The following is a 23121-nucleotide window of genomic DNA, read 5'->3' as shown; positions in this document are numbered from 1 at the left end:
GAGGAAAGTGTGATAAAGAGAGTGTGCGGGCAGAGCCCCGGGTGATAAGACCTGGTACCATGGTGGACCACTGCACCATGCACGAGGAGCTTTAATATAAGTCTTTAAACCTACTCGAATAGTGGTCTTAGTCAAAGTGAGGCCCTATTAACGTGTGGGTCACAGACCAGCAGCAGCATCATTATCTGGGAGCTTGTTAGAAATGCAGAATCTTGAGCCCCACTCCAGATTTACTGAATCAGAATGTGCATTTTAAAAAGATTTCTGGCTGCCTTGTATGCACGTTACAGTTTGAGAAGCCCTGTTGTACAAAACAGTAAAAAAGAAAGGGAATGATGCCAGCTGGGCATTCGAGGAAGCTTGGGTAGAAGCAGGCATCAAGCAGAATTTTGAAGGATGTCCAGATATGGGTAATTTTGAGTTGACATAATATGGATATAGAAAAAGTTTTCTCCAAAATCTGTATCTCTAAACTAAATGCATTTTCCCTTTCCTTTTTCATCTCTCTCTTGTCTCCTCTTCTCCCTCTCTGCCTCTGCTCCTCTCTGCCTCTGCTCCTCTCCGCCTCTCAGGAACAGTATAAATTTGTATACGAGGTGGCACTGGAATATTTAAGCTCCTTTTAGCTCAATGGGATGGGGAACCTGCCGGAGTCCAGAGGCTGCTGTGACCAAGCCCCCTTTTGTGTGAATGGCAGTAACTGGGCTCAGGAGCTCCGAGGTGGCACCCTGCCTGACTCCAAGGAGAAGACTGGTGGCCCTGTGTTCCACGGGGGGCTCTGCACCTTCTGAGGGGTCTCCTGTTGCTGTGGGAGATGCTGCTCCAAAAGGCCCAGGCTTCCTTTTAACCTAACCAGCCACAGCCAAGGGCCCAAGCAGAAGTACACCCACAAGCAAGGCCTTGGATTTCTGGCTCCCAGACCACCTGCTTTCGTTCAGAGTTTGTGGATCTCTTGGCAAGCCAACTGTGCAGGTGCTGGGGAGTGGGAGGCTCCCCTGCCCTCCTTCTCCTTAGGAGTGGAGGAGATGTGTGTTCTGCTCCTCTACGTCATGGAAAAGATTGAGGCTCTTGGGGGTCACTGCTCTGCTGCCCCCTGCAACCTCCTTCAGGGGCCTCTGGCACCAGACATTTGCAGTCTGGACCAGTGTGACCTTACGATGTTCCCTAGGCCACAAGAGAGGCCCCCCATCCTCACACCTAACCTGCATGGGGCTTGGCCCACAACCATTCTGTACCCCTTCCCCAGCCTGGGCCTTGACCGTCCAGCATTCACTGGCCGGCCAGCTGTGTCCACAGCAGTTTTTGATAAAGGTGTTCTTTGCTTTTTTGTGTGGTCAGTGGGAGGGGGTGGAACTGCAGGGAACTTCTCTGCTCCTCCTTGTCTTTGTAAAAAGGGACCACCTCCCTGGGGCAGGGCTTGGGCTGACCTGTAGGATGTAACCCCTGTGTTTCTTTGGTGGTAGCTTTCTTTGGAAGAGACAAACAAGATAAGATTTGATTATTTTCCAAAGTGTACGTGAAAAGAAACTTTCTGTTGGAGGGTGTAAAATCTTAGTCTCTTTTGTCAAAAAGAAGGGGGTGGGGCAGTTTGAGTGTGTACCTCTAAAACAAATCTCTCGGGCCTTTTATTTTTTCCTGGCAATGTCCTTAAAAGCTCCCACCCTGGGACAGCATGCCACTGAGCAAGGAGAGATGGGCGAGCCTGAAGATGGTCCCTTTGGTTTCTGGGGCAAATAGAGCACCAGCTTTGTGCATAATTTGGATCTCCAAATTTGAACTCCTTCCTAAAGAAACCCAGCAGCCACCTTGAAAAAGGCCATTGTGGAGCCCATTATACTTTGATTTAAAATAGGCCAAGAGAATCAGGCCTGGAGATCTAGGGTCTTGTCCAAAGTGTGAGTGAGTCAGTGAGAGGGAACCAACATTTGCTAAGTCTCTACTGTATGCCAGGGATCATGCTTGGCACTTTCCATAGGACATTTCACACAGTCCTTAGAACCCCCAGGAGAGAGCTACTGACTTGTTATCATCTCCATTTGATCATCTCCTCCAATGAGGAAACCCAGGCACCTTCCTCAGTAATGAAATCCTGGGTTCCAAAGGGGCAGGTAATGGCAATGAGACTTCTCCGTGCTGTTTTCTTCATCTTCTGTAAGCCAAGCAATTATTTTATGGAGGGAAAATAAGGCCAGAAACTTCTGAGCAGATAACTCCACAAATGGAAATTTAGTACTTTCTTCCTGACGCCAGTTCTTCTGGGAAGCGCAGAATTTCAGATATATTTTAGTAACACATTCCCAGCTCCCCAGGAAAGCCAGTCTCATCTAATTTCTTAGTCAGTAAAAACAATTCCCTGTTCCTTCAGGCTATGAAGGGACCAGCCAGGGACACTCTTGACCTTGATCTCTAGCCAGTGCTTAGGCCCAATATCTGACAGCCTCAGGTGGGCTGGGACCTAGGAAGCTCCATCTTGAAGGCTGGTCTAGCCCCAGACAGGGCATGAGGGGCAGAGAATTCAAGAAGGTACAGCTTTGGCCCTCAAGAGCCCACTGTATGCTGGGGAAATGGAACCATGGTGCAGTAGTGTGGAGTGGATGAGTGTTCCATGAGCCTAGGAGCAAGAAAGTCTCTTCGGCCTTGGGCTTCCTGGAGAAGGGGACGTCCATTCCTGCTGGGTCTTAATAAGCAGAAAAAGGAAAAAAAAGGAAACTCAGGCAAAGGGATCCGTATGTGCAATGGCAAAGAAATGTGAAAAGGCATTGGGAGCAGTCTGGGGGAGGCCAGCCCAGTGCGGGCACAGCACAACACGGGGAGCAGCAGAGATGAGCCAGGGTCCAGGAGACAGATGCCCATCGCGAGTGCAGACTTTGTCCTATTGGCAACAAGGAGTCCACGGAGCTTTAGAGAGATGCACTCAGCTTCGTGTTGGCCAAGACTCCCTCTGGGCCAATGGGGCTGCCTCTTTTCCTTTCATCAGACACTGTGAAAACATTCCCTTAAGCGTGCACTTTTTAATATCACATCTATTTGTCTGTCTGCTCATTGTTTTGTTGCTGGAACTAAATATGCAGTGGATCATGAGACTCAGATTCTATGAGAAACCCAGGGTCTCTGATTTACCACGGAGGAGGGTCACCAACCCAGATCTCCAGGCTCATGAGGATGGAACATGAAAGGAGCCCACAAAAGTTGCTTCCATTGGCATGGGCTCTGGAGCTGTCCAGAAGTCCAGGGACACCAGACTTGATCAAGGAAGGGCTGTCACTTTAGAGGTTCAAAAGGAAGTGCCTCAAAGAAAAGGCAAGCAAAGGAACCCCACGATGAACTTGCTCTTTTCCTTTCATGAGCCTCTCCCCAGGTGTATTTCAGCAGACCCCAGGGACCCACCCCCACTGGGCCTGCTGGCCTCCCTCGGCTCCAGCCCAATGCTCCAGCTGGCCTTCCCCAGCCTGCAAGAAGCCTGTAGCATGGCAAATCCGCCTGCTGTATGCTATTTTCTTAGATCTTGGTACATCCAGACAGGATGAGGGTGGAGGGAGAGCTATTTAACACAAATCCTAAGATTTTTTTCTGCTCAGGAAGGGGTGAAATAGCTGGCAGATACAAAAGAAAGTGGCTTTTATCATTTTAAATGGTAGAAATTTAAAGTGTGACTTCAGGGAGAAAAAAACTTGCAACAACAACAACAACAAAAATCTCAGGCCATGTTGGGGTAACCCAGCAAGGGCCAGTGATGATTTCCCCCAGCTCATCACCTTGTTTTCCCACAACCCAACCATTCTCCAAAGAAAGCAGGGCAGTGACTAGGTCTTAGGCCAGTGCACACAGGAAGAAATTGAGGCTTATGGATGGGGATGACTTCCCTAAGATCCTATGGGACAAGGATGTGGCAAGGCTTGGATGAGATGGGGCACCGGTGCCCAGGAATTTGAACATTTTCCTTTACCCAGGAAATCTCCGGAGCCAACACCACCACGCCCAGGGGGTCTCCCCACCCCACCCCATTTACGGGGTGAGCTCAGCCTGTCATGAGCAGAGGAAAATATTATTAATGCTGAGTCTTTACAACAGGAGCTCTTACCTCATAGATGTGGACTCTGTTTGGGGAAGATGCAAGGAAGTAATGAGAAGCCCAGGAACTTTCTCCACCTGTGTTTATGGCCTAAATAGCTTCAGGATGTATCTTAGCTGCACTCCAACATTGCATCCTTTCTGGGGTGAAGAATCTGGGCCAACCAGGGGTCCTTGGGCCTCTAGTAGGCCTCTCTTTGTGGGAATGGAAGGGGACAGTTTGCTTTTAGTGCTGGCCCTCTCTGTGGGTGTGGCCTGCAAAGGAACCAACAGACCCTATGCTGGGGACTCTAACATGTGAGCTCATTAAATTCTTCCAGCATTCTAAAGGAGGCTTTGTGATTGTCACCATTTACTGATGAGGAAACTAAGGCTCCTAGGGGAGAAATCACTTGCCCACAGTTCCACAGCTAGTGAGTGAATGAACCAGGATTTAAACTGGTTTTTTCTCACTACAGAGACAATATTTTTCCACCATTGTATCTCACATTTTTCCCAGGAGGTTACCCATAACAGAAGAGACTAGAGTGGAACAGATACGTCAGTGGATAAAGCTCAAAGGAAACAACAGTAAGCTTAAAATTCCTTCATAGTCTCATGTTTTACTTTCACAATTCTTGCAAAATTTGCATTCCACTTTCTGATTTAGCCTGGTTGGTTTTAATATGACTCTATGAATATTTCAAAAAAAAATGTGCTCTGTTCCTCATGTTGTTCTGTTCTGTTCACCCCGCTATGACGGACCCTAGGTCAGCTGGTCTTGAGCTTGACCCTAGAATTGACTCTAGGAGCAGTGACCCTGCTGCCTCCCAGAGCCAGTTATAGGCTCAAGATCAAGACCAACTGACCTTCTCCTAGGCAGCTCCTTTGGTGTGTGGATGCTCTGACCTCACTGTTCATGAGGGGACCTCAACTAAGGCATCTTCCAGTTGGGTGCTGGAAGGAACCCATTAACTCACACTAGAATGATGAGGATTTGCTCATCTGGCGTGGAGAAGGATGAGCCCACAAAACCCTAAAGGGAAAGGAGAAGCTGGACACAGCTGTACTCAGCAGATTCCTGAATGCTAGGCTGGAAAGTGGTGCCTGTTGTCCAAGTGGAGTCACATGGTTGCTAATGTGGGCAAGTCTGAGGACACACTTCATGAGCAGCTGGGGTCTGGAAGGCTCCTCACTTTACCCTAGCCACACATAATTACTGGGTGCCTACAGCACCTAGCACCTTGGAGGGGGCACTATTAGGAAATCAAGATTACTATGGCACAATTAATTCCTGGGTAAGGCATGGGGTTGTGGTGGACAGAGCTCAGTCTTTAGTTTGAACAAAAACATACATACATGAAAAACATGCATGAAAAGAGGACCTTCATCAACATTAGAAGGGGTAGATTTGGAGCACTTTAGGCAGGAAAACAGGAATGCAAGGCCAGGAAACTGGAACCCAGTGAATACTCAGAACCAAGGATGCAGATGACTTATTTAGCAAAATGGTCACTTCTGTGACATAGCTGGACAAAGGATGGGTAACAGCTTGCCAGAGCCACTTGGAACAAGGGCAAATCTCAGTGTCTGGGGCAAAAGATGATGCATTTCCCTCTGACCCATCATGTTTATTCATCCTCCACTCCCCATTGCCACACTAGCTCTTGCTGTAAGTCCTCACCAGGATCTACATTTCCTCGTCGCTGGTGGGAACCCCTTAGAGTACACAGAGGTATCAGTCCAGTAAGACTGCTCTACACAACAGAAGTGAGGCCCAGGGAGTAGCAGCCAGGCCCTTATCCTGTTACCTCTGCAGGAGTGACTGCCCAACCCAGATCCAGAGACATTGAAGGAAATGATAATTCCTTGGTACCTCACTGCCTTGGGACAAAATGAAGAAAGCCACCCTTCCTTAGGCTGCAGCTTGCTACTCCTGGGCTGGGTAAACAGGTCATCAGCACCAAGCTCAACCAGGAGTAACACTCTGGAAGACATGGGTGAGCCCAAGAGGAAGCATGAACAGGATGCTGTTCCTAAGTCATGTCAACAGGTTGTGCTGGGCCAGGATCCCCAGGGAAAAAAATGGTCAACCCAACTGGAGGGTAGGTTAGAAGAAAAGAAACATAAACGTGGATAGTCATGTCATCTCAAATCCCCGACTTGCCTTCCCCATTACTTAACAGTCTGAGTTCCTTCTCAGCCTATGACCAGCTTCAAATCACAGCCAAGTAAGACAAGGAAATAGGAAAAGTAAATCCAACTAGAAGAGACAAGCTGAGATTCAGATTTGTTTACTCCTCCCATGCAAAGGTTCCCTGTTGGAGGTTTTCCATGTATACATGTCTAGAAGTGATAGAATGCAAGGCCTTGGCTTCGTCTTGCAGGGATCTGCCTTTGAGGTCATAGACTGAACAGCAGGGAGAGAGGTTAGTGGTGGAGCGTGGGGGGAGCTGTTCTAGCTCCAGTTTCTTCTGACACATTTTTCAGGATCATGGATCTGATCCTCCAAAGCACAGCAGAGATATCTAAGCCATATTTGTGCACATGAGCAGACTCTTCTAGTTTTTTAGTAACCAGGGATGCGCTTTTGCATGGCACTGACTATAGAGATGTCTTGTAGAGATCAAGCCAGTCTTTTGCATCCCACCTGCCCACCTCCAGAAGAGATGGGAAAAGGTCATCAAAGGGCATTCACCAACTGAAATCCACTCATGAATGTTAGGTCTCTAAAAGGAGGCATCAACACTCACAATGGTAGCCTCCAAACCTAGCATCCCACCTATCTAAGAGCTCAGGGGTGGTCCACTGGGGCAGATACAAGGGAAGTGCAAGGGCTCAGGATGAAAGAAAATCTATTGGGAAGAGTTTTAGGGGCTTGATCATTATGGGGCTTCCTTCTATATCTGAGAACTGCTCTGGGTGGTGAGATGTGGACTCTGATCCTTAATCGGAATGTTCAGAGAATGAGTGTCTGGTGGCCTTGAAGTGTTGGACAGAAAAGTATCAGTATAAAAGCCTGGAGCTCAGGGTAATTAATGTAGTTCATGGTTCCTTAGTGAGCAGGACTCTTGGATGTGGAGGAGAAAGGGTCATAGGAAGTAAACCACCAAAATTACAAAATTGAGTCTCTGTACAATTACTTCAGTGCCTTTGGGCTTATGAATACAAATCAGTGGGCCTTCTCTATGATGGTCCAACAAACTCTCAGTGTCCACCCTGTCCCTGTATCTCCCATGGAAGATGAATAATGTCAGGTGTTCTTTGGGTCAAAGGCCCCAGGGCAGTCTGGAGGCTTAGAGGGCAGAGTGGTGTCATTCCATGTAAAGTTAGGCTTCTGAGGGGTCAGGCAGAATATGGTGTCCATATCTTCCATAGCTCTGCAGATTCTTGGATGAAGTCAAGCACAGTTTGCTAGACCCAGGTCACTCCTCTGAGTATAATTAGGACCCATGAGTGAAACTTAATAGCTGTAAGGAAGAACCTGCTGTCTGCCAGAGAGGATAAGCTGCCCATCTCAGCAGCTGTCTAAAAGAAGGCAGGTGTCTCTTTAAAGGGAAGAGAAGCATTGGTGAAATGGATTTCAGGTCACTTCCATTCCAGATGGGTGAGATCTTGTGGAGCTGGGATCATGTTTGAACTCATTCATACCTGTAGAGCACGAATCCAAGTAGATTGTGTTTGGTCTGTACAGGCTGAAGCCCCCTGCTCTCCCACCCAAGTGCCCCCACTGAGCAGGCCAACATGCTGTTGTGGCCACATATACTGGGCTGATCCAGGCTGGTTATCACCAAACAGCAAACCATAGGGAACAGCTGCTTTGCCATAGACCCAATACCCATGTAGATCTCTCATGAGAGCAGCCATAACTCAGACCCACTGACCAACAGGGCCATGAGTGACAGCCAGAACCAGTGAAGGTCCAAGTAGGACACAGAGCAGGGCTTTTCTTACCATACACATTATCTCCAGAGGTTATTTCTACCCCACTCCCTATTCAAGGCCTGTTGGAGCACATTGCAAAAGCAAAAGCACAGTAACTCAATTTACACATGATTATAATCATTTCCAGTGCACACATTTCATCACCAGGTGGATCCTGAGCTAGCCCATGTAAATCCGGGTTAACCCATATTGGTAATCATACTCAAAAGCACTTTTCACCCTACATTCTACTAGCCAATCAAAGACAAAGAGTTGTGGCCTCTACCATTGCCTTGGCTTCTGGACACCCTCACAAGCTATCCCAAGGTTCCCGCTCAACTCCAGGGAGGCTGACATCTTCACATCCACTGGGCATATAATATTGCATGAGACCAAAGTCTCCACACTCTTTGCAGCCTCCTCCATGAATCCCAATGGCCTGCACTTGTACAGTTTGGGTGTTTGATAGATAAAGCACGTATGAGAAGAGAAAACAAAATAAATCAACTTTTTAAAAAAGCCAGCACTGTGCTGTCAATGTTTTTTTTTTTTCTTTTCAATTCTAGCTCAAAAAAGCAGAAGGTAAATAATGTCAGGTCAATGAATATCAGATATATTTTTTGACTGTACATTACAGTGAAGTGTAATCTTTTTACACCTGCAAGTCCATCTTATTTATTCTTGTAAATGTTCCCTGACAATGTTTGTAATATGGCTGTGTTAAAAAATCTATACAATAAAGCTGTGACCCTGAGATTCATGTTTTCCTAAGATATTCGTACTGGTGTCTTCCTGAGGTTGGGTAGGGATGAGGTGGGGACAAGTTGAAGGAGGAGGAGAAAAAATTATCAGCTAGGTTTCTTTATATTTAAGTTAATCCTTACATCACAGGAAATACATATTATTCCCTCTTTGCAGATGAAAAAGTTGAGGCTCAGAAACATCAAGGGATTTTCCATGACTGCACATTGAGCTAGTAAAGGGTTGGTGTTTCTCAAGTGTGGTTCATAGAGCAGTGGCATGAGAATCACTGGGAACTTTGTTAAACATACAGATTCCTAAGCCCAGAGAATCACAATTTCAGAGTCTGCCTTGCTAACGAGCTGCCTAAATGTATCAGCTAGCTATGGCTGCATAATAAACAACCCAAAACTCAGTAACTTGAAAGAAAAATATTTGATAGCAGCCAGCTAAGACTCTCTGATCTAAGCTGAGCTCAGCTAATCTCAGCTAGGCTCATTCATGTGTTGGCTAAGGGCTCTATTCTAGGCAAGGCTTGGCTGGGGCACATGAGCTGTTACAGCCTTGCGCCTTATTTTTTTATCCTCCTCCTGGGACCAACAAGGTAGCCTGTGCATATGCTCCTCATGATAATAGCAGGAGCATGAGAGAGAGAAAGTCCAATCACATATATATTTTGCTAGGCCTTTGCTTGAATCATATCTGCAACATCCCCTTGGACAGAGCTAGTTACATGGAATACTCAGAATCAAGGGGCAGGGATTCTACTTCTTGACATAGACCCCTCTTCTCAATTTTCCAGTAAATGCTGAAGTTGGCCAGGCATGGTGGCTTACACCTGTTATCTCAGCACTTTGGAAGACCAAAGTGGGAGATCACTTAGGCCCAGGAGTTCAAGACCAGCCTGGGCAACATAGTGAGACCTTATCTCCACAAAAAGTTCAAACAAATTAGCCAGGCATGGTGGCACACACCTGTAGTCCCAGTTACTCAGGAGGCTGAGGTGAGTGGATTGCCTGAGCCTAGGAAGTTGAGGCTGCAGCAAGCTGAGATTGCGCCACTGCAGTCCACCCTGGGCAACAGAGTGATATCCTGTCTCAAAAATAAAATAAAATAAAATAAAACACTGCTGAGCTTAGGTATGAAACCAGTGGTTCCTGATGCACCCGTTAACTCTCTAATCTCAGAGTGCAATCCATGGGTCACCTACACCATTACACGAGGGAAACTTCTCAACGTGTAGAGTCTGATTCAATAGGTCCAGGATAGGAGCTAGGATTCTATATGTTCAGCAAGTGACCCAGGTGATTATAATACATGCTAAAGTTAGGCAAGCACTGTTTTTAATGCTGTTGTTATTAGAGGGGAACAGATATGAGCCCAAAAGGAACTGGGACAAACCAGTGCTCAAACTGGGACATGAGGCTGCCAACCTCTCAGTTGGATGCATATGTCCTCTATTTTCTTCTGGATGAGCAGAAGAAATAACTAGAACCTGACTCCTTGGAGTTTACTGGTTCCCAAGTTCTTTGTATGTGTCCAGATATAAGCCTGAGCTGGAAACACAAGCCGCAGGGGTGGAGCGCAGGGTTCACCTTGTTCTCTTGCAGTCTTGGGAACCCTGGCAGGGTTCTTCTGCCTGAGGAACCTAGATACATGGCTCACTAGGCCTCCCAGGCCACAGAGTCTAGAGAACATGTGATTCCCAGCTTGGGTATGACAAGGGGAACCTGGTGTCCAGCCGGCTAGTTATCTTGTCACTTTGTCCTTGGTCATGTTAATCTCACGTAGTCTGCCTGCTACATTTATTCTTTGGCCACAAATGTAATACGACACTGGAGAAAGAAAATTAGAAAGAAGGAAAAAAATCTTACATAACTCCCACTTTAAAAAAAAAATATTTTGGGGCATATCATCTTTCCCCAAAATGGAAATTGCTTTTAAAGTGTTATGATAAAAGTAGCACATACTCACTTGAAAGGACTCAATATAAAATTATTTAAGGCAAAAGGTGAAAGTTCCCACTTCTCAAAGGTACCTGTTAACATTTTTATGCCATTCCAGACCTTTCTATGCATAAACGTATTCTACGTAAGTGGCATCAACCAGTATGTACTCTGAGACCTGCTTCTTCTCACTTAACAGCATACAGTTGTCGTATTTCCATGGAAATATGCTTAAATAAATATCTCTTATCTTCCTTGACACCTCCATAGTACCCCTGAACTTGAAGCTAAGGTATTTTGGGTGCTTCAAGTCTTGGGTTCTCACAGTGATGCTAAGGATCAACGTTAGCAGAGAGGGACATCCCACCCTATGTGCTGCTGTCCTGGAGAGAGACTGATGATACTGGCACAGCTCTCTTTATATGTCTGTTGGCTGTCCAGGTGGATCCTAGCCTGGCCTTCCTGTGTGGCTAGACCTGGAGTGTGAGCGCATGTCAGACCTAGGAGCACCTTGATTGGTAGCTCTGGTTTGACTTAAGATCTTTCTTTAATTCCAAAGGCTCAAGCCTTCCATCAGAACTCCAGGGAACCTAGAAGCCCTCAGATTCCTGGAGACAAGGGACAAGGTCAACAACATACCATGCAGAAGGCAAGAAGAGGGATTTGATTCCCTCTGACAGGGTTTGGGGGTGGCAAGGAGAAAAGAACAGGAATAGAAGCAGAAGCAGCTGGTGAGATAGGAGAAAGAAACCACTCTAGTTAATTTCAGAAAATTGTTGACCACTTAATCTTTAGGATATGCAACGAGACTCAACAAAGGCTTGGCCTGAGTGGCTTTCTCTTGAAATTTAATGACAGGACTGAGCCTGAACTCATCATTGACATGCAGTAGGGACATGGCACCCACAGGGAGATGATACTCACAAACTGAACAACTGGAGACAGAGAAAAGCATGGGATTATAACCCCCTGGAAATTAACATAAACTGAGGAGGTCATCAGTTCTCCCAGTCTACTGAATAGGCATTGGAACAAAATTTAACTAGTTATTCAAGGATATTTGGAATACATGAATAGATAGAGACATATACAGAGAATTACATATGCATAGAGAATATAAATTGAATATATAAATGTATGAAAAACAACATCAGTATATTAACAGTGGTTATCTTTCATCATAGGGAACACAAGTAATTTTTGTTCTTTATAATTTTCTACATTTTATAAATGTTATATTACTTTAATACCCGGAAAGGCCAATTATATAAAAAGAAGAGGTGAGAAGAACATAGGAAAATCCAGGCAGAACAGATAAGATGATGCCAGGAACAGGGTCATACCCCAAGACCTGCCATATACCTGGATCAAGAGGTTTGAAAATGTGGCACTGCGCATCTCCCACAAAAGGGGAACACAGTCAGTTAGTCAATGTCCAAAAGGGAAAAAAAAATCTCTTTCTCAGAATAACTAAAAAACATTCCTGCTATAGAGCCTAGAAGAAATTTTTTTCATGAGTCCCCTTAATAAATAATGGCTTCAACAACATCCTTCGCTGACACAATGGATTCCCCTCCCTGAAGACTCATGGCCTCATGCCATAGAACAATTCAGTGAAAGCTCTTCACTGAAGGACCAAAATGAAGGGGCCCAGCTACATGGTTCTCTGCAAGTCAGACCTAAGCCAGATGTAGGTTTTCAGAATCTTTAGTATTATATAAACAAGTTTTCTCTCCTCTATGAGTGTCCATGAGCTGGAGGCTTTCAGCCCAGAACCAGTGAAATAGCTATTCTGAGTTGTTGATTGAATTTGGAGTCCGAGTTTAAGAGCCAGCTGAGCCAGAAAGAGAATTAGTATCTCCTTTTGAATGACGAAGAGCCTAACAGATACATGTGCTGAGATAGAAGATGAATCTGTTTCTCTATTAAGGTGAGGCATGGCAGGGCCAAGAAGTAAACCCCCGTTCCAGGTTATAATGAGGACTGACTCCATCCCATCCCACTTTCCTTTAAAATCCCTACAAATATGTAGTCAAAGCTGGAAACATGTGACCACACCTGGCAGCCAAGCTATTGTGTGAATCCGGGAGGAATTTCCTCTGATTACAAGACACAAGAAGCTGAAATGAGCATCGTAATCAGTGGTTGATGCTGAATCATGTTTTGCTGCCTAAAAGATGCAAAGAAGCCTCAAAGAAGATAAAGTGGCTCATCCCACCCAGGTGCCTGCTCCAGATGGTCTGTACTCACTCAGAAAATTGGTCAATCGTCCATTTCTATCTCCTGGGAGATGAAATGACATTAAGAAAAACTTGTATGGGCAGGAGAACAGCAGAGAGAATCTTGAAGAAATGTATGCTGAGGATTTTGGCTTTCACATCCATTTGAAGCACCCCAGAGAGAGGAAGGGAGTGGTAAGAGCACCTTGTTGGCATACAAAACTGGGTAAAACAGATGCCTCTTGTGTACCACTTCAAATATTCTCAGCCTAACCGCTTATGTCATCCACAGCCATGGGAACAATTTCCAAGCATGCTTCTTCAGATTTCATATATGGGAAGTCCATGGTGCCTTTCCTCAGACAGGCTCCGCAGCTCTTGTTTCCTGTGCCACAATTTCTGGTACTATTCTCTGAGATGCCCACAGGAACCCACTTAGCACTTGTGAGTGTGCTACCCAGAAATGCAGGGAAGTTAACAATGAAATCTTTGACTGATAGGAGCCTGGAGGCTGTGAACAAATGCTTCCTCCTCTCTTTCCTCTGAAGGCAGTTCTTAAGTGTATGTCATGTGACTTTTCAAATGGTCCCAGAACAAGCAGACCCTGTAAGAGTAGCCAACTCTATAACACACCTTGTAATACCTCTTTCTCGTTCCTTCCCTGACTTACAACTCCTATTCTCATTGCTTCCTGGAATCATATTTCCAAATAAAATTTCGTTCAAGGTTTTGCTTTCAGCGAACACTAGCTGGGAAACTGGGCTTCAGCTATGCACAATAGCCTATCATCCAGCTGTTAATCTGAGATGGGATTCTGCCAACACCCATAGAGGGCCGCCAGATGTCCAACCAGGCTTTTGATCTAGGGATAAAAAATGGATTTGATGTAAAGTGATTCATGGGAGAAGTTCTACTCATGTCCTAAGCTCATCCTATGTGTCATGATGTTAATTTCCTGCTCAGGTTTGGGAACAGGAGTCCTGCCATCTCATATTTTTGTTGAAAATACTTGGTGAGCCTGCCCAATAGACAGTAAGAAGGATGGTAAGGGGTCCTGTTTTACTAAAATCCCACTGAGAGCCCTAGCATAGGGTGCAAGAGCAAGAGGGTGGTTGACCAGTGGGGTGGAGGATTATGTGGATCTGGGATCCATGCATGCAGAGTAAGCAGCTTGCAGCAATGCTTACGCCCAGCCTATCCTTGGCAGAACATGGCTCCTGACAAACCATGTAGGCAGCTAGCTCCTAATGGAGAAAATTGTGACAGGAAAAGAGATGGGGGCGTGCGTTCCAGCCAACACTAAATGCCGATACAAACCTCTCCCAGGGTTGATGAAGCTCCTTGTACTAGCTCCCCGTACCAGCTCTGCCTAAGCTCTCTGCCCTCACAGGCTGTCAAATTTCTGGCCTGCTAAAGAAAAATAACAGCACATCTCAACTATCCCTTCCCTTTTCTGGCCCCTCCACGATGCTCTCTGGCAGCCCAGACCCCAACTCTGAGCAAGCTCACACCTTCGCTTGTAAGGGTGAACAAACAGGAAAACATCACCAGACACATGAAAAGATGCAGGAGTTCAAAAGCAGAGGTTCACTTTGAGGAATGAGAGAATGTGCCTGCCTGTGAAATCAGGTCTCTGCCAAAAAAAAAGAAGACATTTTACAATGAATCTCCACAGATGCAGAAAAACACTAGATTTTCTAAACACAAGAAATTTTTTGTTGTTGTATCCAACAAAACAAATTGCTGAGAAGTCTAATCGAGAGAAAACACAAATAACCAAAATTAGGAGACAGAAAGGGGATATAATAGTGAATATAGAAATTATACATAATTATAAAAGGATATCATAAACAATCATGGCTAGTAAATTTTAAAATCTTGATGATGTATATTATCAAAATTGGCTCAAGAAATAGAAAACCCAAGTTGACCTGCTATCAGAGAAGAAAGTTTTGTTAAGTTGTTGACTCATCTCTGAAAGATACAAGAGCAGGTAGTTTCATGAGTGAGCTGGATCAAACTTTCAAATTAAAAAATAGTTATTATGCAGTATGTACTATTCCAAAACAATGCAAATAAAAGAAAGCTTAATTCATATTATGAATATTATAAAGAAATAGCACAGATACCAAATTTGACAGAATACACACCAAAAAAAAACCCTACAACCTCTAAACCAGCCACATAAACGTGAAGATTTTTACTAAATTTTAATGATTACATTAAAATCATTAATGACCCCCATAATCTTTTAAAAATATACCAGCCAGGCGCAGTGGCTCATGCCTGTAATCCTAGCACTTTGGGAGGCTGAGGCGGGCAGATCACCTGAGGTCAGGAGTTCGAGACCAGCCTGGTCAACATGGTGAAACCCTGTCTCTATTAAAAATACAAAAAAAATTAGCCATCATGGTGGCACGTGCCTGTAATCCCAGCTACTCAGGAGGCTGAGGCAGGAGAATCGTTTGAACCCGGGAGGCAGAGGTTACAGTGAGCCAAGATCACACCATTGCACTCCAGCCTGGGCAACAAGAGTGAAACTCTGTCTCAAAAAAAAAAAAAAAAAAAGTAATATACCAAGTCCAAGTAGCCTATATGCCAAGAATTCAAAAATACTTCAATATGAGGAAGTCTAACAGTAAAAAGAAAGACATATAATCATCTTAATACTTAAAAAACATTTGACAAAATTTACTATCAATTCCTGATGAAATATGATGGCCTCAATAAGCTATTAATTGTAGGATACTTTGTTAGCATAAGAAGTTAAAATAATTAGTGGTAGATATTACTAGAGTTCACCAGTATCCACTTCTCCACTCCTTCTTGGCATAAAGGAAGATTACACCTCTCACCCTCCTTGTAATTAGCTGGAGTCATGTGACAAATCTTGACCAATAAGCATAAGCAGAACTGATAATGTATCAGTTTTATACCAAAGTATTTAATGACTGTTGAGAGACTCTCTAGTATTTTCTTTCCTTGAGTCATCTATCAAGGAGGTCCTGCATTGTAGATGGTGCAGCCATAGGGATGGGGGAGATTCCCTCAGCCTGGATCACTGAATCACCACACGGAGTATAGTTACTCTTGGGAGTTACTGGACTCCCAGAACGTTGTGTGTATGAGAAATAAACCACTGTGGTTCTTAGCCACTAAGCTTTGAGAGTTATTACTACAAAATGCATGATATCAACAGCAAGCATATTAAATAACAGAGAAAATCTAAGTGTATTTCTATAAAGTCATGGATGTCTACATCCTTGCTGTAATTTAGTATTTTTGGATGATGCCAATGCAGCTAGCACTATTAATCAATAGCTAATAGATCATTGTTACAGTTACCGTTGCTGTGTAACCAATTATCCCAAAGCAAGTATATTTTATTTTTTCATAATTTTGTGGGTCAGGAATTCTGAAAGGGTTCAGTTTGGCAGCTCTTGAGAAGGGTCTTTCATGTGGTTACAGATGTCAGGACTACAGACATCTTTAAGCCTTGACTGGGCTGGATGTCCAGGACGACTCACATGTATGGCTGCTGTTGATGCTGGCTGATGGCTGGGAGACTCAGTGGAGCTGTCAATTAAAGTGTCTTCATGTGGCCTCTTCAGCATAGACAGCTCAGAGTAGTCAGACTAATTACATAGCCCATATCTTCACCCACAGTGAGTGTCCCAAGAGATCCTGGTGAAACCTAAGTAACCTTTTCCCACCTGACCTTTGAAGTTACATCTCATCACTTGTTAGATTCTATAGGTTACAAAGGATTCACTGAGGTCAGCAGTGATTCAAGAGAAGAGGACATAGACTTGTTCTTTTTATAAAAGCAGTATTAAAGATTTGCATAAATGTTTTAAGACCACCACAATTACTTTTATAAATGAAGGCCCAAAGTTAATTCAACCTTTGGTATATGTCTAGTAATGCCAAAAACTATTAAGACTGATAAGAAAATTCAATAAAGGCACAGGTTATAAAATAAGTATGCAAAATAAATAAATAGCTTCTCTATTCATACTTGTAGAATAAACTAATGAATTCATTCATTAGTATAGTATCAATTATATATTAGAAAACATAATGGAAAAGAAAAATTACACTCACAATAGCAGCACAAAATACAGGAAGCCCAGGAATGAACTTAAGAAATGTGCAGGACCCACATAAAGAAAGCTATAGAACTCTATCTTGAGACCTAAAAGATGACAGGAATAAACTAAGAGATTCAGTAGACAGTCACAATCACTATAGTTAACATGCCAATTCTACCATAAACTAAAAGAATAAGTTTAATGCCGCTTCAATCAAAATCAATATGAGTCTCTCAGTAAGTAACTGGAAAAAATAATTTTAAAGTTAATATGAAAAACATAAACATACAAGAATAACCAAACAATTTTCAAGAGTGCTACAATAATTAACACCACATAGTACCGATGAAGGAATGCATTCTGATCAATTCTTTGAGATTCCTTGTCACACCAGATATTGGGAAGACAAGTCTCCTATTTGTCAATATACAGTTTGGATAAAGCTGGTTTGATATTATCTAGTATCCCCTGATCAAAGCAAAAGAAAATGACAGGGAAAACTCCTCTCTTACAAATCACCAAAGCAAAGTTTTTTCAATTCAGTGCATTTTATTACATCCAGTATATACATTGTCAATGTTTAAGAACTGAAGTGTTCATATTATTCGTTTGCTTAATTTTTTAATTACACAAATGACACAAAAATACATTCTTCTCGTAAAATAATCAGAATTTTACCAAGAAAGTTGGGCTCCCTTTGGCCACCATCCGCAATCCCAGCCACTTCCCCAAGAGAAATTGAGAAATCTTTGGTCTGTTTTACTACTCCTGGTCTTCTCACCTCTCCAGACAATCATGAGGGCAGACAGGCTCCAGAGCACTCCTCTAAGTATTAAAACAAGGTTAACAAATGCTTTACCTGATTAAGAATATGCAACTAGAGGACGGAAGTAAGCAGAGAAGAACCAATTTTAATATAATTTCCTATGTTGGTCCCTGGACTGGAATGATGAGTAAAGCTTCCCTCCGATTCCTGCTACATTCCACCAGTCAGTTCCAGCAAGGTCTGTGCAAAATAAGAAGCTGGGTGAGAAATTTTCCTCGGAGGTGAATCCATCTGTCTCTGAGAGTGGCCTTGGAGAGCAATCAGCCATCACTAATGGCCCCCAAGAGGGCCTCAAGGGACACCCAGACAGCTTGGCATCCACTTCCCCAGAGATAAGTAATGCTGCTTTGGGGTTGTGGAACAAGTGCAAGCTAAAAGATCCTCGGAGAGGTACCATATGTCCAAACAGACTGTGGGTGCCTTCGGAGGGGAAACGTGCTAAGACAGTTCATGTCCTGCTTGACAGAACCAGAAAGACAAAATGCCCTCGTCACAAAAACCAAAGACAATCACATGGTATACACTCTAACAAAAAGGAAGATGTTGGCCAATTTTTCTTTACCTATGCCACCGGAAAAATAACAGATCTGAAACTAGGAATATGACTAAAATCCAGGTCTCTTGAAACACAAAAATTGTTAACTACTTTTTAATCCAATACGTCATGGCTTATGCCTTTATAACCCCAAACAGACAAGAGCAAAATAAATGTGCTGTCTCTGAGGAGCATCCTCCAGGATGCTGGCTGAACCTGAAGAAGTGAGCTGTCTTACCTGTAAAAGTCATAGCTCCCTGAGACACAGGCAGCATAGCTCAGCTCAGCTGGTCTGCGGCTATGCATTTCTTTCCAGTTTTTGAAGCAGGACAAGGAGATTTTAGGTTTTCAGGACTGGAGTGAGGTGTACTGGAGAATCAACCAAAAAGAGAAAATTCCCAGAAACAGTGGTATAGGCCAAAGGCTAGGGAAGAGCCCATGAGTGTAGGCCTGCCTTCAGGGAAAAAAAGGGGGCAGAGGCCTCCATCTGGGGCCCAGCAAGAAATCAGGCCATTTGTGGAATAAAGGCTTGAGATATTTTATGTGGAAAAAAAAAATCCCCAGAGGTCACAGGAGGGGGATTAAATGTGCATGATGTTGGGAATACTGTCATTATGGCTCCAACTCTGAAAGCGGATAAAACCCCTCTGCAGAGACATCCCTCTACACATCCTGCCAAAGTGCCCCAGAATGGCATCTTTCAACCTTTAGAGAGACAGACCTAGAGCAGAGAATGGCAGCCCTGATTCTTCCTGATGCCCCATTGTCTTTTCCAAGAGAACTCTAGGCCTCTACTCTACAGGGGAAGAAGGCTCCCTTCTTTTCCGATTTTAGAATTCTCAGCCAGCTCACATTGCTTTACATGTCTGATAAATGCGGTTGATCTCCCAGCTGACTCTATTCCAAAGTCACAGTACACCCCTCTTTGCAGGCCTTCTGCTTAATGCTGCCCATAAAGGAAAGGGAGTTAGGAGCCTATTCCACAAGCAATCTTCTTAAGGCCTGCCCAAGTGGAATGTGAATAACTCAGGAAGAACAATCCTGGGGGCTGGATAGTGTACCCTACCTGCGGATACCTGTAGGGGATATCAACATCATCTGACCCTTCACCTGCGCTGGGCCAGGGCACCTCCCTGATGGGAGCTCTGTTAGCCAGCCCCCTGGGTGGAGGCTTTCTGCTGGCGTGGTTTGTTCATCACGAAAGGTAAAATTAACATGCATCAGAAACTGATGTCACTCTCAGGATTTTTTAAAATGCAGTTTTTTGCATCAGGCCTGGAGAAAATGTCTGTGGCAACACCTTCCCAACCACGCAAGCATGCAATTCCAGGTGGGGAAGCATAGCCCTGGGAGGCTGAACCATGAACCCCAGAAGCATCCCAGGGTGAGATTTTTTTTTTTTTTTTTTTACATTTCTAGTATTTCTTTTTTTTTTTAATTTATTTATTTATTTATTTTTATTTTTTATTATACTTTAAGTTTTAGGGTACATGTGCACATTGTGCAGGTTAGTTACATAGATTTTTGAAAGAACTAGAAGGTTCATCCAAGGAAACGCGAGAGTGGCTGCAGAGACAGCTGGGTGGCAGGAACAGTGGCCTAGAGATGTCCCAGATGTTGATAGGGTTTCCCACTCCTGCTGTCCCAGTCAAACAACTTTTTATGAGGTTGTTACAAAGACAAAGCAAAATTAATGAAAAACATAAAAGAATAAGAAGTGATAAACATTTTAAATTGAGACTCAAGTAAAAAGTAATAAACAGCAATAAAATGCAAGACTCCAGTAACAGGATTAAACTATCAACACACTAAAAAACGAGGCTTCTTAAAATCATATTTATCTTATTTAACAAATACTTATATACACTGGCAGAGCTAGTGGTGTTCACCAACTAGTCCATGAGCTTCTCTGCACTGCCCGGGCTCATTCTAATAATATTGGGCCCATGTGACTAATTCTGGCCAACAGACTCTGAGGGGAGATGACACACAACACTCTCAGACTTTTAAGAAACTCTGAAAATCACGGTAAGATGCTTCACAAGATGAAGGACATGTGGATCACCGAGTTCCACATGAGGCCCCTGGAAGGTTACCTGACCCCCATCAGACACAGCCCAGATGACGAATAAACCTTTATAGATGAAGCCACTGAGATGTGAGGGTTTACTTGTCACTACCGCATATCTTGACTAATACAAATGCTTATAATTCACTAATTTAATCCTTCTTACAACACTATGATATAGGCTCCATTATTATCCCCATTTGAAATCTGGGGAAACTGAAGCATGAAGAAGCTAAGGAACTTTATTCAGATCACATAGTTGTTAAGTGGCAAACCTGGAATCCAAATCCAGGCAGTCTGTGTTCCTAACCATTATCACATGCTCGTTCTCACAAATAAAGCACCTGAAAGTAAAATGCAAGGAACTTCAAAGGCATGTACCTTCTTCTACAGAAGATTTGGGGATGTTGAAACAGGGTAGGGTTACAGAGTGTATTCGTCTCTTTTCATGTTGCTGATAAAGACATACCTGAGACTGGGCAACTTACAAAAGAAAGTTCCACATGGAGCTTACAGGTCCACGTGGCTGAGGAAACCTCACAATCATGGCTGAAGGCAAGGAGGAACAAGTCATGTCTTACATGGATGGCAGCAGGCAGAGAGAGAAAACTTGTGCAGGGGAACTCCTCTTTTTAAAACCATCAGACCTTGTAAGACTTATTCACTGTCACAAGAACAGCACAGGAAAGACTTGCCCCCATGATTCACTTACCTCCCACCAGGTCCCTCCTACAACACCTGGGAATTCAAGATGAGATTTGGGTGGGGACACAGCCAAACCATATCAGAGAGTGAGGAGTCAGGCAGCTGTGGAGAGGCAAGGCAAGCATTAATCCTTTCCCCCTCATCCCAGTAGGACAAAGCCACTAATCCTGTGTGATAAAATAAAGGGGGCTTGGATCTGTGAAGGTCAAGTTTAAGCTCTTGCCTTTCAGATTTGGCCTCCTCTTTTTGATATCCAGTCCGATGTTGTATAAAGACCCTAACACCCAGGAATGAGGAAACCTGAATTCTAGCTCTGGGTCTCCTAGTAACAAGTTGTATGACTTGGACAATTGTCTAAGGTCTCTTTGGGCCCTTTAGATGAATGTACTCCATCCAAAATTTGGTGATAATAACTTCCATCTCATCAGGTTGTAGAAAGTGCCAAGCCAAACAAGACTGTAAAGATGCTTTGGGAAGCTGCAAAGTGCTTTGCAAGTGTAAATTATTATTTTTATTTGACTATTAGAATTAAGGAGACAAGAAGGGCCCTGGGAGATTCCAACTCCCCCCTGCTCCATTTTATGTATGGGAAAACCGAAGTCTCAGTGACTTTCCCAAGAATAAAAAGGATTACTTGAGTTATGGATATTACCTTATACAATAATGATAAAAACAAAACATGAGTAAGAACCAGGGACTAGGACCCCAGCCTCGAGCTTCTCGGGAATGACTTTTCTCATAGTTATAATTTGAAAATGCTTAATTACTTCCTTTGTGTACCCCAGACTGCACCTGCCCAGCCAAGGCAACAGAGAGAAGAGGCAGTAAAGTGGTCAGGAGACTTTGAACCAGAGACACCTAAGCTCAGATCTGACCCTGTGGCCATCACTGGGTGTCCTTTTTCTCATCTTCTCCTTATTGCTTCTGAAACTATTACATCCAATCATAAAAAAACACTGCCTTTTTTATAGGTCAAAAATGGCAGATATCACAATTTCATATGATTCAACATAATCAAATATAGTACTGCATGGCAGGTATCTCCATTTCTCTTCATTGTTGAGCCACCTTCATGCATCTCATCCACCTTTTCCCTTAGGCAGAACATTTCCTATGAGGTCCCTCAGTCTGCATGCAAAGAGGCCCCTGCTGGCAACCCTCCAGACATGCTTAGACATACCAATATGGTCAGGCCACAGGCCCTCTGGCTGAGCACTTTCTATCTTCCCTTTATGTTATTTCATCCACACACGGCCCTGTGAAGAAGGCAGAGCAGGGGCAGTCTGTGTAGTCTAAAGGGCAAGACAGGAGACCCGGACTCTGCCACTGTCTTGCTGTGTGGCCTGGGGCAACACTATCTCCCTCTCTGACCCTCAGAGTCCTCGCCCAGAAATAAGGCTATTGGATGAGATCAGCAGCTCCCACTTCTCACTCTGCAGCAAAAGCACCGGAAAGCTTTTGGCAAACTCAGATACCTAGGCCCCCTCTAGAGATGCATTTTTATTAGGTCTGGGGATCTTTTAACCCCTCCCCAGGTGATTCTAGTGTGTAGCCTCCTTGAAAGCCACTTGGCTGGATGATCCAAAGGCCCCTTGATTCTAAAATGTACTGAAGAGTATGTCAATCCTTGTGAGCTTTTGGGGCTGAGAAAAACAAAGAGGCAGGAGCTCCTAGAAATGGGTCTGAGGCCTCATTAGGCCTTGTTTGGGAGCAGGTCTGCAGAGCCCCAGTTTCCAGCCTCCTGCCGTTAGAAGGATGCCTGGGCTCTATCAGGGCCCAGCTGGAAAGGCCATTCCTTTGGAGAAAGATTTCCTCTAGGTGCCTCTCAGAAGCCTCCTTCACTGATTCAGGGAACTAAGGCTTTTCATTTTAATTAGCAAATTCTTGTCGCTGCCTTTGGAAATGAGCCTCTGTTCTCATTTTCTTCACAGACTCTCCTCAGCTGAGATGGTGAAGGAGGGGCTGGAAAGGTGACAGGGGAGCTGTTATCTGGAATAATTTGAGAGCCGGTAGGGG

The 23121-nt window shown here is 44.1% G+C and overlaps 1 protein-coding gene across 14 annotated transcripts in view; it reads left to right on the top strand.

Annotated features, from left to right (window-relative positions):
* The window catches only part of PTPRT (protein tyrosine phosphatase receptor type T), a 1127644-nt gene extending 1118899 nt beyond the window's left edge, over positions 1-8745 (top strand). For all 14 annotated transcript variants that reach the window (XM_034947434.2, XM_034947430.2, XM_055104674.1 and 11 more), the window contains one exon: positions 573-8745. In XM_034947434.2, the coding sequence (XP_034803325.1) occupies positions 573-626 (54 nt within the window). In that variant the 3' untranslated portion in view covers positions 627-8745. The remainder of the gene's footprint in view (positions 1-572) is intronic.
* Positions 8746-23121: the final 14376 nt, after the last annotated feature.

The sequence above is a fragment of the Pan paniscus genome, chromosome 21, assembly GCF_029289425.2.
Source record: "Pan paniscus chromosome 21, NHGRI_mPanPan1-v2.0_pri, whole genome shotgun sequence".
In the NCBI taxonomy this organism is placed as follows: domain Eukaryota; kingdom Metazoa; phylum Chordata; class Mammalia; order Primates; family Hominidae; genus Pan; species Pan paniscus.
The sequence above is the reverse complement of the archived record's forward strand: the minus strand, read 5'-3'. Positions and strand labels throughout refer to the sequence as shown.